Here is an 18,821-nt window from a genome sequence, read left to right on the forward strand (position 1 = left end):
AGGCAGAGGGAGAAGCAGGCTCCACGCAGGGAGCCCGACGTGGGACTCAATCCTGGGTCTCCAGGATCACGCCCTGGGCTGAAGGCAGGTGCTAAACCACTGAGCCCCCCCGGGGCTGCCCCCTAGTCCATTTTTAGATTCCAGCCCAATAGTCCCTTCATTAAATAAGTCTTCCTTTGCCTTCCCAAGGGAGTCAAAATTCTCTATTCTGTTATTTCATAGCACTTTAACCTCTCTGTCATGGCACTTTGCCACCGCTGTAATTTTATATTTATTTGTGAAAGTTTGAATTACATTCATCTCTTCCATTGACTGAATAGTCCATGAGAGCACAGCCCATATCTGTTTGGGTTAGTATGATTATCTCCGATGCCTGGCACAGTGCCTGGCAAAGCAAAAACACTCAACAAACATTCATTTAATGTATGAATCAAGCCATAAAGATCTTTATTTTCTCATTGATATGAACTATGCTACACCCTCCTTAGAAGCAAAGGAACTACATTTTTTTTAAAGATTTTATTTATTTATTTATGAGAGACACACAGAGAGAGAGAGGTAGAGACACAGGCAGAGGGAGAAGCAGGCTTCATGCAGGGAGCCTGATGTGGGACTCGATCCCAGGACTCCAGGATCACACCCTGGGCCAAAGACAGGCACTAAACCACTGAGCCACCCAGGGATCCCCAGGAACTACATTTTTAAACAAATTTTTCTAATTCATACTTTATTACACAATTTTTTTAAGGATTTATTTATTTCTAGAGGGCGGGAGGGGCAGAGAGAGAATCCTGAAACAGACTCCCCACTGAGTGCAGAGAGGGACTTCCAACTCCATCTCAACCCTGAAATCATGACCTCAGCTGAAATCACAAGTGGATGCCTAACTCACTGAGCCACCCAGGTACCCCTGGAATTTTATTTAATCTTTATAATAACACAGCAGGAACCCATTTTACATGTAAAGAAACAGTCACAGGGTGGAGGAGGGGAGGGTGAGAGAATTTGTTCAAAATCACATACCTGGCAAATGATCCATGAGGGAGACTAAGCCAGGTCTGCCTGATGCCAAAACACAAGCTCAAAACTACTATATAATATTGCCTCTCCATAACACTAATTATCTCCTTAATACAAAGCATTGGAGATAGAACTTATCCATCTGTAAAACTGGCTTTCAGATACGTTCATTTTCATGTAAATCTAGATATGTCATAAAAGTTTCATTTGTAAAATACTGATCCGTGGAGAGAATAAAACAACTAAATTTTAAAAACTCTGAGCAGATGCAATTTGACAGAGAATTATAATGCTTACCAAATGCCTCACTTTTTCTGTCACTCATGATAAATGACCCAATGTGAGTGAAGGGACAGAGATTGGTGCAGAGGTGATTATTTAAAGTAATCTGTTCTCTAAATTTAATCTAAAGATTATAAAAAGCATTTCAAGTTATCCCAAAAGGCTTCACCATTTCAATGTTATTTCTTAGTTAGGGAGGGGAGGTTGGAAAAGTAACACAAAGAATTCCTTCAATTCTCAGGACTTATTAGAGCAGGGACTGAGCAGAGACCAGCTGCTGGGGAATATGGATCTCTCCAGGAAAAGAAAAACAAGCCCGGCAAACATAAGGAAGAGTGTTTCTTCAGGTCAGTCAGAGCAATGAGATGGCCTCGATGCTCATGGGGAGAGATAGTAAGGAAAATTCAGGCCCTCAGTTTCATTTTATTACATGCTCCAGTCCCCAAACCTTGCTAAGAACATGACTACAGGTAAAAGCAGGAACTGGTGTTCCCTGGGGGCCTCATACAGGTTTTGGAGAGATAGGGTAATACAGAGTGATGGGACCAGTGTAGGGAACTAAGTCACCTAATATGTTTTCTAGATACATAACTAGAGTCTGACTGACGTGGCTTTCTGTTTTTAACGTACAATAGGTTCTGCCAATTCTTGGATCCTTGGAGTACACTGTGTTTTCAAAGCAGCTGGCTTGACTTTAAAGACATCTGGATCGTAGTATACAGTATGCACAGGAGATCTGAAATGGGGGGAAAAGAATGTGACCTGAAAAAAGATGAACAGAAAATGGAACTAACATTTTTCTCAACCATCCACTCTGTGTTAGGCTGTAGGATATTATTCTGTGTTGGTTTTTCATAAGCCCCCCATGAAACAGACGTTATGTCTGCCGCTGTACAGATAAGGACATGAAGGCTCAGAGAAGTTATAAAAATGACCTGTAGTCAAATCCAGATTTGTGTATCCATCAGATTCCAAAACCTTTGCTCTTTCCACTGAAAGTTAATTTTGGAAAATTTTTTCAATAATTTGGCAATGTTAAAACACACCCAGTAGTCCTCTGGGGGACTTAAATCAAAATTTTGAAGTTTCCACTCTTAGCATCTTACCACCAAATAATAACTGCCACTGGGGTAGACCCTGAGTACTTGATCTTACTTTTTCCCTTTCCTTTGTCAATGAACAGAGAATGAGCTTCAGTTCACTACTGTTGAACTTTATTTTTTTTAAAGGCAAACACATCATAAACATTTAAAAATATTTTATTATATAAAAATGAACATATTTCCCTGTTCCCTGAACTGAAGATTTCTATGACTTTTCCAGGTTTCTCCTAGGTTTTCCTAATGATGCTTAAAAAGGGGGATTAGGCATTATCTCAAGAAGGAAACAAAATGACCTGGTGTTCAGGCAGGTTAAGAAATCTTCTAAAAAGTAAACAGGAATTAGAGGCCATTTCTTCTTTGTTGAAAGTATTATTTATTTCAAATAGATAATGCATGTACATGATGCAAAAACATGGAAAAATACAAAAGCATATTTAGAAAAAAAATAAATCTTCTTCCCATTCCAGTTCCCGCAGGCCTCCAAAAGTAAGCATTGTTACTACCTTCTTGCATAGTCTTCTGAAATATTATAGGCACGTGCAAGCAAATATATGGCACCTATCTATTTTCTTACATAAACTAGAACACGTTTTGTGCTCTTACCTAATTTGTTTCACTTTACAATATGTTAGATAAATAATCCTATATCCATCCTTTCAAGGTTGTTTCCTAGATCTAAGTTTCAAAACTAGTCCACTAACCCTTTAACTGCTGCCTTATATTTGTGTTAAGTCCATAGATTTATTACAAGTAATGTTACAAATGAGATGTTTTTGAAAATTTCTTGTATTTCTACAATTCTTTTCATTGGTCTTACTAGGTTAATTTTTCCCTCTCCCTAGCACCCCTAGCTTTCCTGTCCCAATCTTAGCCATAAATTGACATACCTTGTATTTGGATTAGCTAGTTCTTGAATTCTAGGAGATATTTTGCAATGGATAGCAGCATAAGATACTGGCCAGTGGGCATCACGGATAGGTAGATAATCTTGATGAAGAGGCTTGGCCTTAGCTAGAGCTATTATTCGAGGGCTAGGTTTATATAGCAAGGCAGCGCGGGATATCTATAGTGGAAACAAAAAGATGCAAAAATATATCCCAATTTTCACATCTCCCTCTCTTTACAGCTATGTCCTAATTGAATCACTATGGAACATGGATCCTCTTCTGGATTACTGCAGCAGACTCCTCACTGGTCTCTCTGCTTCCATTTTTGCTCTATACAATCTAGCCTTCATAAACCAATTACTGGAGGAGAGAATGAGCATTTTAATGAGTGTATTCCATGAGCCAGACAGTGTTCTAAGTGGGGCACCTAAATTATTCCCACCTAATCATCATAATAACCCTATGAGGTATGTACTTTCTGAAGTCCAAGTCAGATTATATCACTCTTGGAGTTTAAAACCTTCTAGAGGTTTTCCCATTTTGCTGTGAATAACATTTAGACTCCTCACTATGGCCTAGAAGGTGCTACATGATCTGACTGCTATCCTATTCCTCTGACCTCATCTCCCTCCCTTCCTCACCTTGATCACGATGATCCTTGCTACGTAAGGTCCTTCTGGCCCAGCTCTTTCCACCTGGGGACATTTTTACCTGCTATTTCTGCTTGAAATCCTCTTTCCTCAACCTTGTCATGGCTGCCTCTTCATCATTCAAGTCTCTAGACTCAAATATCACATTCTCAAGGACATCGTCCCTCACCATCCAAGATACATCATTCTTTCTAATAACCCCCTACTTATTTAATCTTCTTTTAGCACTTACCAACACCTCACTTTGCTCACTTATCTCTTTGTTGGTGTGTTTATTGTCTGCTTCTCCGCATTAGAATATAAACTTCTTGAAAGAAGTACATGTTTGCCAAAAGCTAGAATAAGTGCACAACTGGTGCTGAACATATGTTGATTGACTGATTGATCAACTTCCCCTAGTCTTACTTTGAAAATCGCAGCTGCCAGGTTGCCTTTGTATTATGTTGCTTTGTTGGTAAAACTGGAAGGATGACATATAGCTCCTGTTCTCTCTCTTAAATTCTCACTCAAAAGAACCACAATGGATAATAAACACCCCTCGGTAGCCCTGAAAGTACTATTTTGCACTGGTATAGACCTGTTTTGGGTTCTAAGAGTACGATTTTCTGCAGTGGTATCACTTTTTTAAAAGATTTTTTTATAAATTCCCAAACAATTCTAGCAACTAAAGAAAGGTAACAAATCCCCACTTTATATACCAAAAAAAATGGAAAATAAAGTGATTTGTCCACAGGTCACAAGGCAAGTCATTTTAGCAAACTCAAAATGCTCTCCTGAGGGGTTGTGATTCCCAGACTAGTTTTCTTTCCTAATAGAATTCCATATCATATCCTCAGTTTTTAGAAACAGGGTAAAATTTATCCAGCCTCCTTGGCAACATGGTCATTAAATATTTATTGAAAACCCAGCTGGGATTGAGCACTACAGTGAATGGAAGGGAATGTCAAGGAGGAAGAGGGAGGGAAGCCACAGAATTTGCCAGGCTCTGTGCTGAGCACCAAAGTCTTATTATTATTTCAAATCACAACAGTCCTCTAAGTGGGAACTGTTAACTTTATAATCTCTTTGTTCACCTTGTTCCACCCAACTTCAAGGCCATCTCTTCTTTAAGACTTCTTTTCTCAGGATCTCTCTTAGCTAATTCCTCTTGTCACTCAGATTTCATACCAACTATCCCTTCCTTAGAGAGGTTTTCCCTGACTACCATATACAATGTAGCTTATTCCCCACCCTCACCCATAGTAAATCATTTCCTTTTTTATTTTCTTCATAGCACTTATTACTACTAACATGATCTTATCTGTTTACTTATTTTTTGTCTTCATCTTATTTACTGGAAATGGTATCTGGCACACAGTGGGCATTCAAATACTTGAATAAATAAATAAGCAGGTACATTCACAACATCACAGAGCTACTGGTAAGGCTGGAATTTGAACCCAGCTCTTACTGATTCAAAAGCCCATATTCTTCGCCTTCTATCCCCAGTCTCTCTACATATCTAGGTCTTCCTTCATGCCACTGACCACTCTTTCAAGATTATCTTTCCCAGTGACTTTGACCTATGCCCTATAGTAGCAAAATAGCACCCTAGGAACAACTAGAAAGTGAAGGATGCCAAGGCAATGTTGGCTTACAGGACGGATGGGCAGTTCACTTCTTTCTCTTTCAAAGCACAGACCCTCTATCTTGATCCTTGGATGAGCAAGGTCTACAATTCTTGGAGTTGCAACAGCAGTCAGGGCAGAAACTGAAATCTTGGTTTCAATCTAGGGGAGAAAAATAAAATAGTATTGGTAATATCAAATAATAAACATCATCTCCATCAGGATTATGAAGAACTGTCTGACCTCTGGACCAGACTTCTCAGCAAATCAAGCAGAAAGAATGAGAATCTTCAGTAACCCATGATCATGGCCGAAAGGATCAATTTCCATCTTTCTCAAACTGTTAAACCAAAGATGGGGAGGAACATGAGAACACTATAAAGGGGAGAGCTCTGCTTTGTTCTTAACTAGTTTGGCCCTTTGGAAACTGGGACTCATGTTATCACAGATCCCATACCTAAAATGAATCCACGTGGTTCTCTTCTAACTGGAACAGATAAGAAAAAGAAATCAAAACCAAGAAGAAGAAAGACAGAAAGAACCACATTCTCCATAGACAATGCTGTCCTAATCCCCCAAGTCATTCCTTACTATCTTAATTATGGAAGTGTGTTCAAATTACATGGACTTCTATTTAAATTACTAGTCTTCAAACTCAAAACTTACCACAAGACTTTTGAGAGGGAATATAGCCAATAATTGGAAACAAAATAAGGTTTTAACTGTGGGCAGAAAAGGAATACATGAGGTATGTTCCAAATCCCATGAAGGTGCTTCTGTGAATATTCCCAAATGAGTCTAGCCTTTAAGTCATATCAGCCAAGGTACCACATACAGATGTTGTTATGGATAGACTATTTATGTACCCCTCAAATTCATATGTTGAAGTCCTAACCCTCAATGTGATAATATCAGGAGGTGGGGCCTTTGGGAGGTAATTAGGTTTGGATGAGGTCTTGAGGGTAGAACCCTCTTAGTGGGATTGATGCCCTTATAAGAAGAGAGATAAGAACTCCTCTGTGCACACCCAAAGAAGAAGCCATGTGAGCACACAGCAAGACGATGGCTGTCTGCAAGATGAAGGAAGAGAACCTTCATCAAGAAAAGAGTCTGGTGGTACCCTGATTTTGGACTTCTCAGTCTCCAGAATTGTGAAGAATAAATGTCTTTCAAGCCACCCAGTCTCAGGCATTTTGTTACAGCAGCTCTGGCTCACTAAGGTGTGAAGGAACTTTCAACCCCCTACCATTTCAGACAGACAAGTAATTAGAGATATCTCAGCTGAGAGTTCTAACTCTTAAATGCTTGAGCGTAATGAAATGCTTGTTGTTTTATACTACTAAGTTTGAGGTATCTGTTGCTTTGATATGAAGCAACAGATAACCAAATTGCCACTTTAAGAATTGATTCTCTGTATTGGTTCTAGATTACCTAGAATTTGTTTTCTGAGCCAATTGGATTTAAAGGTATTAATGATCCTATTGGCAGTAACTAAAAAGAAAAACACTACTGGTAGTCCATAGTATGCAGTGGCAAAACAGAAAGCAAGACTTTGGGTGACCAAGCAGCTGCTGTCAGAAATTATTTTAGTGAAATAAAGAGGTATAATGGGATTAGTTGTTTTTTTCTAAGTGCACTAGAGAAAGTGAGTTAAGAAATGACTGGCTCAGGCCTTTAAATTTCCACCTTAGTATCTGAGTAAGGAAGGGACCAGAAAGTTTCTGTAATGTCCCTAAAATAAATCCTTATATTCTATGGTTATAGTGCTGAATATTCTGAAAACCAAATTCACAATCTAATTCTGTTCGTGGGTAAATTACAGTGCAAATGGAATTACCAAATTTGTTAATTAGAGCAATTTTAAAGTTAGAACAATGATTGGGAAGGAATAGGACCTTGAAAATTGGAATGGGGATATATGCGCAGATTCAAACAAAGCTGGGGACTTTAAACCCTTAAATACTGCTGAGCCTTCCTTACCAATACAATCAGCCCTTCCCGAACCCTCTTACACTGTTGGTGGTAATGCAAGCTGGTACAGCCATTTTGGAAAACAATATGGAGGTTCCTCAAGAAGTTAAAAATAAAGTTATCATACGACCCAGCAATTGCACTACTGGGTATTTATCCCAAAGATACAGGTATAGTAAAACAAAGGGGCACCTGCACCCCAATGTTCATAGCAGCAATGTCCACAATAGCCAAACTGTGGAAGGAGCTGAGATGTCCTTCGACAGATGAATGGATAAAGATGTGATACACACACACACACACACACACACACACACACACACACAATGGAATATTACTCAGCCATCAGAAAGGATGAGTACCTACCATTCACATCAACGTGGGTGGAACTGGAAGGTATAATGCTAAGTGAAATAAGTCAATCAAAGAATGACAATTATCATATGGTTTTACACATATGTAGAATATAAGAAATAGTGAAAAGGACCATAAGGGAAGGAGGGGGAACTGAATAGGGAAAAATCAGAGAGGAAGACAAACCTTGAGAGACTCTCAAATCTGGGAAACAAACTGAGGGTTGCTGAAGGGGAAGCAGGGGAGGATAACCTAGCTGGGTGATGGGAGCTCTTAACAGGAGAGCATGTGATATGATGAGTACTGGGTATTATACCATATGTTGGTAAATGAAATGAAATGAAATTTTAAAAAAATAAATGAAAAAAAACAACCTCCTGCTTGAGGAGGTTAGAGTTCTCTTGCCTGAAGAACCTGTAATACGTTTCCCTGAAATAGATACCTTCCAGGTAACTGCTGACCTACCCTTACTATCTCTCATTGCTTCTAGATTTATAACCAGATCCAAGTTCCAACTGCCAAAACAGCCTTCCATGGACTTCTCTATCAGCTTCCATAATTGCTTAACGTCTAATTCTACATTGTTGTTCTGCTTCTCTGATCAAATCCTAGGTGACACAGTAGGCATAGAGGAGGTAGTCAAAAAAGTTCATTTGATGAAAGGGGAAAATAAATAGGGAGAAAAAGGAAAATACACCCAGAAATAAAAGGAAAGTATGTTACACTTATAAACATGTTGCTACAAAATCAATCAGGAACTGTTTCTTTCACATAGACCCACTTACCCTTTTTGGAGGAACATAGTTTGGATTTGTGGCTTTGGCTATTGAGAGTTGTAATATCCGGGGAGAAGGATCAGAGCTTTGAAGAGCATCTCTTGATAAGTACTCACTGTAGGACCTATATGCAAATAGAACATGAAATATTATAATTATTGGAGGAAAAATAACCGCATTTTTTCATTGCTATATTCAATCTCTGATCAATTATGTATATTTCTTCCTAACTTAGAAAACTCTTTTCCCATAATCATTAGTGTTTTTTCTACCAGATTGGTATTTCCAAAAAAAATTTTTATTATAATTCATGGTAAGAAGTTATATTTTGATACAGTATATGTAAATCTGTGAGCGTGTGTGTGTGTGTGTGTGTGTGTGTGTGTGTGTGCATGTTGTCTGAAACAAAATTATCATGAAACAATGCTTGCCCTGAGCAAGGCATTCTGGTTTTTAAAATTCCATTTGATTTCATTAAAAAAAAAAAAAACTAGAATCAATTTCATGATCCACTGACAGGTTGAGATTTGCAGTTTAAAAAGCACATCACGGGCAGCCTGAGTAGCTCAGCGGTTTAGCGCTGAAGGCGGCCTTCAGTCCAGGGCAAGATCCTGGAGACTCGGATTGAGTGCCATGTCGGTCTCCCTGCATGAAGCCTGCTTCTCCCTCTGCATGTGTCTCTCTGCCTCTCTTTCTCTCTGTGTCTCTCATGAATAAATAAATAAAATCTTAAATAAATAAATAAATAAATAAATAAATAAATAAATAAATAACTAGCTAGCTAGCTAGCTAGCACTTCACTTCCTACCTAAACCTTATATGAAATCTCTGAGATAAAAATTCCAGTCACTACCAAGGACCCCTCTGTGATAGCCAGTTTCCTCTGCAATGCAGTTTGAGATAGTGCTGGTCATAACTCCCAGCAATTTGGCCAATTTTCATAGGCTGTTCCCCACATATTCCTTTCCTGGTACAAAAACCTATCAACCAACAAACCTACAAACCTAATTTGAAAAAAAATTTCACAAATAAATATATGATTACCCTCTAAGGGTAGTCTGTTAGTTTTTAAAGATTGATACACAATTGGGGTGCCTGCATGGCTCGGTTGGTTAAGCATCTGCCTTTAGCTCAGGTCATGATCCCCAGGATTAAGCCCCATGTCAGGCTCTCTGCTCCAGGGGGAGCCTGCTTCTCCCTCTCCCTCTGCCTACTGTCCCCCTGCTTGTGCTCTCTCTCTCTCTCTCTCTCTGTCAAATAAATAAATAAAATTTTTAAATAAAATAAAATAGATACACAACTAACCACAGAATTAATGTATACAATTTTAAAGTGTACAATTCAGGGGTTTTGGCATATTCACAAGGTTGTATAACTACTGTCACTATCTAAATTCAGAATGTTTTCAGCATCCTGAAGAGAAACCCCATACTGATTAATAGTCCCTCTCTATTTCTTCATTCCCCCACCTTGTGCCCCCAGAACCACTAATCTACTTTCTGTCTCTATGAATTTGTGTATTCTGAAAATTTCAAATAAATGGAATCATATAAATCTGTAACCTTTTATGTCTGGCTTCCTTCATTTAGCATATTTTCAAGATTCATGTATCAGTACATCATTCTTTTTTATGGCTGAATAATATCCCATCATATGATTTACTGTATTTTGTTTATCCATTCATCCATGATGAACATTTGCGTTGTTTCCACTTTTTGGCAATTATGAAATGCTGCTATGAATATTCATGTACAAGTTTTTGTGTGAGCATATGCTTTTAATTCTCTTGAGTACATGCCTAGAAGTAGAATGCTGATCATATAACTCTATTCTTAACATTTGAGGAGCTAAAAAGTGGCTTTCCAATTAAGCAGCACCATTATATTCCAACCAGCAATAGATAAGGGTTTCAATTTCTCCACATCCTTCCTCACGCTCTTCTCTAAGCTAAACATGTCATATCCCTTAATTATTTTTCATGTAACATAGTTTACAGAGGCCTCATCATTTCATTCAGCTCCTTCTGAATAGTATCAAGTTTATTATCAGTTTCTTTTTTAAAAAAAGATTTTATTTATTTTTTTATCGAGAGAGAGAGACAGAGACACAGGCAGAGGGAGAGAAGCAGGCTCCATGCAGGGAGCCCGACATGGGACTCGATCCTGGGGCTCCAGGATCACACCCTAGGCTGAAGGTGGCGCTAAACCGCTGAGCCACGAGGGCTGCCCTATTATCAGTTTCTTAAGGTATAACATCCATAAGTGGACACATACACTTAATGTGTCTTGACTAAAGTACTATACAGTAGTATTATCATCTCCCTATAATTGTACATGATACATATTCCATTAATGCAACTTAACATTTTTCCAAGAATCACATCACAATTTTGGTTCCATGTGGAAGTATCACCTAGGCTGTCCTTTGAAGACAAAGAGAAATTCAGCATTCAAAGCAAAAGGAAAAACATTTGGAAAGTCATAAAAACCTAAGAGAAACATCAAGTTCTACAAATTGCAAAAGCTTGTAATGTTTCATTTTCATATTTCCTTTTAATTGGCTGACAATGGTAAGTTCAGTGTGACTTTTAGCTTCACCACAATTTGAATCAAATATAATTACTGGTGGGGTACCTGGGTGGCTCAGTTGGTTAACATCCAACTCTTGATTTCAGCTCAGGTCATGATCTCAGGGTCATGAGATAGAGCCCTGAGTCAGGCTCTGAGTTGGGCATGGAGCCTGCATGAGATTCTCTCTCCCTCTTCCTCTGTCCTGCCCTCCCTGCTCATGCATGCTGTCTCTCTCTCTCTCTCTAAACAAACCCCCCAAAATGTAATTACTGGTGATAACCCTCTGATTACTTACAATTACTGCACACATTTGAGTTTTGACTCCTGATCCTTTGAAACACAAGTGAACTTCTAGTTTATGAAACTGTATACACTAAAATAAGAAAAATATTGTGAGATTTAACCAAATTAGGTTAGAATTTATGGAGATTACCTATTTATTAGATATTCTTTCTTGAATCTGTTGGGCAGTGCCAGCTTCTGGATCCTTTTGGAGGGTTGGCTAAACAGTGCAGGAGAAGGGATCTCCCAGATTACAGAGTCTCTACCACAGCTGTAGTAATATTGAGCCCTGCAAGTCATAGAAGAGAAAAGAACGAAGTGAAATGAGTATGAATTCCAAAGATTGTAATTTCCAATGTTGAGCCCCCAGCTCTAGGCCTAGAGGAGGTATGACAGTTTACCCCTTTGCTGCTGAGTATGGGGAGAAATCAGAAATGGTTGCAGCCATCAAGTTTCAGCTGGCTTCTAACATCCTATTCCAAAACATTAATTTCTGTAATAAATTACATTCTTTTAAATAGACCAAAAAATGACTAATGCAAAGGGAAAACTTGCTGTTTTTATTTGTTCTTTTAACTTGCTGTTTTTAAAACCAAATACTTTCTTAGTCTCTCAGATACAATCACTAGAACTTTCACAGATATTAAAAGGAAAATAAGAAAAAAAATAAAAATAAAAAAAATAAAAGGAAAATAAGAGGCTATATGAACAACTTCATGCCAATAAATTTTAAAATTTAGGTGAAATAGATAAATACTTTGAAGGACACACACTACCAGTGCTCATTCAGAAAGATATAATCTGAATAGCCCTTGTCAAGAGTTTACTAAGTATTCCATGGTCTTGCTGCCTCAGCACCCAATTTTTTTGACCAAGCAGCCTCCAGGGACCTTTAAACTGACCTTAGCCCATCTCACAAGCACATGCCCTAGATAACAATCCACAGAGTCATAAGTAAATGTACATTCCTGATATGAATTTGCCAATAGCCCCGTAACCAACAGTCTCCTGACTCCCAATGCCTTCCTTTCCTTATGTATCCTTTAGATATGAGTCCCAAGGAGCTTACCAAAACTTTGCTCTTTTGTTTGAATTGGCCAATTTGGCCTTGGTCTCTACCTGCAGATCCTAATAAGAAATGTGCCGCAGTTCCTGTCTCTCTTTGCACCCATCTTTAACTTCCACATATGACTCCTTGAGACATGCCAGGTACTACTACAATCTATGAGTAATAAACTTCTCTCTTTCAATTTCTGTTATGGTCTATTGTTCAACTGTGGGCCCATGCTCCACTTAACAAGTGTTATTTTGACAAATTCATAACAGCCCTATATCTATTAAATTGAATTTATAGTTAAAAACCTAAACTAGGGATCCCTGGGTGGCTCAGCGGTTTAGCGCCTGCCTTTGGCCCAGGGTGCGATCCTGGAGTCTCAGGATCGAGTCCCACGTCGGACTCCCGGCATGGAGCCTGCTTCTCCCTCCTCCTGTGTCTCTGCCTCTCTCTGTCTCTCTCTATCATAAATAAATAAATAAATCTTAAAAAAAAAAAAAACTAAACTAGAGGGTATTATGCTAGATGAAATAAGTCAGTCACAGAAAAACAAATACTGTATGATTTCACCCATATGTGGAATTTAAGAAACAAAACAGATGAACATAGGGGAAAAGAAGGAAAAATGAAATAAGAGGAAAACAGAGAGGGAGGCAAACCATAAGAGACTCTTAACTACAGGAAACAAACTGAGAGTGGGTGGGTGAGGTATAATTGGGTGATGGGCAGTGAGGGGGGAACTTGAAGTAATGAGCACTGAGTGTTATACGTAACTGAAGAATCATGAAGTTCTACCTCTGAAACTAACAATATAGTATATGTTAATTAAATGGAATTAAAAGGGGCAGCCTGGGTGGCCCAGCAGTTTAGTACTGCCTTCAGCTCAGGGTGTGATCCTGGAGACTCGAGATCGAGATCGAGTCCCATGTCGGGCTCCCCACATGGAGCCTGCTTCTCCCTCTGCCTGTGTCTCTGCCTCTGTCTGTGTCTCTCATGAATAAATTTTTAAAAAATCTTAAAAAAAAATCATTGCTAAATAATTAATTAATGGAATTGAAATAAAAAATTTAAAAAGAAACAAAACCTTCCCATCAAAAACTCCAGACCCAGATGACTTCATTGTGGATTCTATGAAATACATAAACAAGAAATGCCAATTCTATATATTTTCCAATTGATTCCATGATAACAGCATTACCAAAAGCAAGTAAAGATATTACAAGAAACAAAGACATTGCCACAAAGACACTATTAAAAACAATCCAGACTAATACCCCTCATAAAAATAGATGAAAAAATTCTAAAGTTTTATTGGAACACAGACATAATGAGTTTTCAGAACGTCTATGGCTGCTTCCTGCCACAATAGTGGAGTTGTGTTATTGCAAATGGAGACTTTGTGGTAAATTTTATTATCTATCCACTTCCTGAAAAGTTTGTTGACTTTTGACTGAAGTCGTATATCAAAAAGAGATCGAGAAATGGCCATCTAAATTATCTTGGAAACCAAACTTCAGATAAATAATGGCATCTTTGCCTTTTTCTTGTTACTTTAACCTCCCTCACTACTTGTGCTCATCCCCTTCCCCCCCTCCACAGTGTTTCCTCAAAGAACCAACCAGCAGAAAGCCTAGTCATTCAACAAACATGCACTAAAAGCAAATTGGCAATGGGTATCAAAAGTCTTAGCAATATTTTTTTTGTCTTAACAATATTTTTACCTTTACATGTAGTAATTAACTCATGCTGAGCCCATGGTGATATACAAAATCCACGAGAAGGTGCATGCATAAATAGTTCATGCACAGCAATGTTATGTATGGCACATAGCCCAGTGTAATACTGCCACTTTGTTAAAAACTCAATGAGCGCCTGGTGACTCAGTCAGTTGAGTGTCCAACTCTTGATTTTGGCTCCAGTCATGATCTCAGGCCATGGGATCAAACCCCACATGGAGCTCTGTGCTCATCATTGAGATTCTCTCTTTCCCTCTCCCTTTGCCCCTCTCCCTACTTGCTCTCACTCTCTAATAAATAAATAAAATCTTTTTTTAAAAAAACCCTCAAAATCCTAGTAAGCCAAAACATTGTAAGATATAAAACAAGTTTGCAATTGCTAAATAGTAATCTTTCTCCGGAAAAATTTTATTGTAGCATCAGGTTAGGAAATATATGGAATCACTAATCCTCAATAATTTTTTACTACAGATTGGATCATTTATGGCTTTGAGATAAAAGGGTTGGGTTCTGTGTTCATTTTCCCTAGGGATTCCTAATAAAGTAACCTGATAACATGCAAACACTAACCTGTTAGGTACATATCGGTGGGAGATTTCTTTGGGATGGGCAAGGTCCTCAAGTCTTTTGGTCAGGTGAGCCTTCAAAGCAATATGGGCGATAGGGCAAATAGGATCTTGATTCCCCCAAAATAGTCTTCTGTTAAAAGGCAGAAAAATCAAATGGTAAGGAATTCACTACTAATGGACATCTTAGAAATGGATCTTGATGGCGTCCACATTGATTTTACTTCACTTCCAGAGCTATTTCTATTACAGAATTTAACAATTTCCAGTCATCAGAAAGAGATCAACTACTTATGTAGTTAAAATAAAAATAAAAGGACTGTTTTACCTACTGTCCTAAAACATGGTGATCAAAAATGAATCTATTAGAGTTCTGTTTCTGACATTGTATAATTAGCACTATAATTTATAACCAGCTCAACATAAAACAGGCATGCCATGTACCTGGCACTGAGCTCCTGTTGTGGGTGAAGCCCTGTACCAGGGGGTCAGAAAATAAAATAGTATCAGGGTAAAATTAATAGCTCCCATTAGTGAAATATTGTGAGCCAGCCACTGGGCTAAGTGCTTAGTGACATCAGATCTTTTAGTCTGTAAAATAGGCATGATCACTGAGCAGAGGGTGAAGAGAAAAGGAGAATCAGTGTGGGATTCACTTGAAAGTCTTCATAGAAGAAAGTGAAAGGCACAGACTGCCAGAAATAAGGCACATGCCATGTTGGGGTAACCGTGAGGAAAGAGAATAATCAAGTATTGATCAAGGCATGTTTGGACAGAAGCATGTTGGGAAATAAGTAGGTAACATTGCTACAATGCATAGGAAAGGCAAAAGGAGTCAGAAGAAGGTACATCGGTACCTAACTTTGCATATAACTGAAATTGTTAATTTGTTGAGCTTAACTGTTTAAAAGGCACTGTTTTTAAACTTTGTTTATATTTTTGTATACATTTATTTCTCTACTTTGCAACCATCAGCCAGAGTCACCATTAGAAAGACTAATTAATGAATTAATATTCCCATCCTCTACATTCTGTTGATTCCATTTCCTAAATATGGCTTAAATTTGTCCATTTCTCCCTACGCCTGTTGTTACTTTCCTTGTCCAGATCTCATCATCCTCATCCTTTGTCCACACCACTGACAGAGTGATCTTTCTAAACTCCAATCTGATCAAAAGAATCTTGCTTAAAGAAAAAAAAAAAAGAATCTTGCTTAAAACTCTTTAAAGGTTTCCATTGACTTTATAATGGAGTCCCAACTCCTTACTGTAGCTTATAAGCTCCTCCACATTTTTTTTTAAAGATTTTATTTATTTATTCATGAGAGACACAGAGAGGGAGAGAGGCAGAGACACAGGCAGCAGGCTCCATGCAGGGAGCCCGACGCAGGACGCAGGACTCAATCCCAGGTCTCCAGGACCATGCCCCGGGCCGAAGGCAGGCGACAAACCGGGCTGCCCAAGATCCTTCACAATTTTTACAAGGAGCACCTGCCGCTCCAGCCTGTAAGTTCATCCACGGGAAGGAGCATGACTTAATCTTTTGAAGATTTCTTACTAGGATAGTTTAGTGCTTTACATGACAGGTACTCCATCACAATCTGATGAATGAAAAAAGGGTGAAAACTGGGGACTCACCTGATGGTGATGTAAAACAGAGTAGAAGAGAGGAGAGTATGACCACAGGGAAAAGAAGAGGCTACAGCAAAAAAATTAAGGTCTCAGGTGATGAATGCCAGAGTGGGAGTGACATTGGGGGAAGATAGTAACTGTTTCCAAAAGAGAAGACTGTCAATAGAGGTAAGAACACCATGGAATGGGAGAAGAAGATTTCAAAACAAGATGCATCAAATATATCAGAAAGCATCAACTATAACTTAGACATCAAGAATGGAAACTGAAAAAAACAAAAGATGATGGGACTTGGCCAGGAAAATATCAGTGGTAATAAAAAAACACCACCAATAGAAGTGTAGAGCTTCTTAAGGTAAATACTAAAACTCTGGTGGAGAAAGGCTAAGGGAGTCAGGGATTAGGAAGCAGAGGTGACATATATACAGCTGACTCTTAAACAATGAGGAGTTAGGGACACTGACCCCATGCAGTTGCAAATCTGCATATAACTTTTGACTTCCCCAAAACTTAACTATTAAGAACCTGTTGATCAGAAGCCTTACTTCACTCAATGAACACTTATTTTTGTATATGTATTATATGCTGTATTCTTACAGTAAAATAATCCAGAGCAAAGAAAATGTTATTAAGAATCACAAGGAAGAGAAAATACTTTTAAGTACTGTACTCTATTTAACAAAAAAAAAAAATATCTGGGTATAAACGGACCTGTGCAGTTCAAATTTAAGCTGTTAAACATTCAACCAATTTATATTTGTTTCGTATTTATTGTTTCAAATGCAAAACAAAAGGTACTTTAGACACAGTAATTATATCAGTCCATAATATATGGTCCTGATGAGGAACTGAACCCTTATGAGATGGTCCTGATTAGAGACTGAACCCTCATGGGATCATTATCCACTTGAAAATTTTGGCCAAAAAAAAAAAAAAAGAAAATTTTGGCCATAAAAACTAGAAAATATATAATATAAACTAAAAGTATTGGGAACTATGTAAGGCAGGAGAGCCAGCTCAAAGTAAGTTAGAAGGAAAGGATCAGTGGGGATGAGAAAAAGCAGAGATTATACAGTCGAGAAAAGTAATGTTCATCAGAAATTCAGGAAACTAACCGGCATGTCAAAGTAACATATTAAGCAGATGACTCTTCACTCTACTCTGACAGCATTGAAAAATCACCTATGTTTAGCTGTTATATAGCTAACAATATCAGGGAAATAAATATTTAATCTTCTATAGTCCATTATGAGGATTTGACCCCAAAGCATACAGTTTTTACCCATATTATACCTGTTTAATGGATCTGTGAGATATAACAATGTCTGACACAATCACACTCCTAGAATTCTAGAATAAGGGACCTAGTAAAGTTCTTGAGAGTTCTGTGTTCAGTCCCTTTTATGAACAGTGAAGTCCCTAGTCTTACGTATTTCCAGAATCAGAAAACAAAAAACAGCTCTCATTAGTCTATTTCCAGAGTGTTATTGTTCTGAAATTCTAACACCCTCTCCTATTATAATATTGATTTAGCTTTCATTTCTATAAGCTGCTTTATGTACTTGAAGATTTTTGAGGCAGTCTTTAATCTTTGTCAGTCTGGCCAACTACAGATTCTTTGAATGTATCCTCATAGGTTGCCTTTTTCTTTCTTCGTCTTCCTTTGTCTTGCTTTGTCTGTCTTTCTTTCTCTCTCTCTCTCTCTTTCCTTTCTTCTTTCTTTCTTTTCTTTCTTTCTTCTTTCTTTCTTTCTTTTCTTTCTTTCTTTCTTTCCTTTCTTGACTTTATTTATTCATTTGAGATAGAATGTATGCACAAGCCAGGAGGGGCAAACGGAGAGGAAGAAAGAATCTGAATGAGACCCTGTACTGAGCACAGGGGCCCAACCCAGGGCTCAATCCCTCAACCTTGAGATCATGACCTGAACTAAAACCAAGAGTCAGATGTTCAAACAACTGTGCCACCCTTGGCGCCCTTCCATTTTTCTTTTAATAATTTTCTTCCTTGGCTTTTGAGGCTCTCTCTTTCCTGGTTCTCTCTCCCATTCATGCTCTCTCTCCCTCTCTCCTTCCCTCCCCCCACTCTCTCTTTTCGTTTTACTGAGAAATAATTGGTATACATCACTATGTCAGATTAAGGCATACAGCATGATGGTTTGATTTACATATATTGTGAAATGATCACAATAAGTTCAGCTAACATCTATCTTCTTCTATTCTCTCTTGCCTACTCCTTCTCAGTTTCCTTAGGTAGTGTCTCTTTTATATCTTAAACAGTGGCATGTGCCAAAAGTTTCCTATTCCTCGATATTTTTTTTATTAATTATCACCAA

General features: G+C 38.2%; 1 protein-coding gene across 2 annotated transcripts in view; it reads right to left on the reverse strand.

Moving 5' to 3' along the window:
• Positions 1-528: 528 nt before the first annotated feature.
• Positions 529-18,821, reverse strand: part of THEGL (theg spermatid protein like) — a 45,720-nt gene continuing 27,427 nt past the window's right edge. The window contains exons 4-9 of one of the 2 annotated variants that reach the window (XM_055341624.1): positions 14,863-14,991; positions 11,654-11,791; positions 8,660-8,774; positions 5,580-5,711; positions 3,293-3,468; positions 529-2,038 (exon numbers count right to left, since the gene is read on the reverse strand). In XM_055341624.1, coding sequence (XP_055197599.1) covers positions 1,924-2,038; positions 3,293-3,468; positions 5,580-5,711; positions 8,660-8,774; positions 11,654-11,791; positions 14,863-14,991 — 805 coding nt within the window. In that variant the 3' untranslated portion in view covers positions 529-1,923. The remainder of the gene's footprint in view (positions 2,039-3,292; positions 3,469-5,579; positions 5,712-8,659; positions 8,775-11,653; positions 11,792-14,862; positions 14,992-18,821) is intronic. The other variant, XM_055341633.1, reaches the window with a different exon arrangement.

The sequence above is a fragment of the Nyctereutes procyonoides genome, unplaced genomic scaffold (assembly GCF_905146905.1).
Source record: "Nyctereutes procyonoides isolate TBG_1078 unplaced genomic scaffold, NYPRO_anot_genome, whole genome shotgun sequence".
NCBI lineage: Eukaryota > Metazoa > Chordata > Mammalia > Carnivora > Canidae > Nyctereutes > Nyctereutes procyonoides.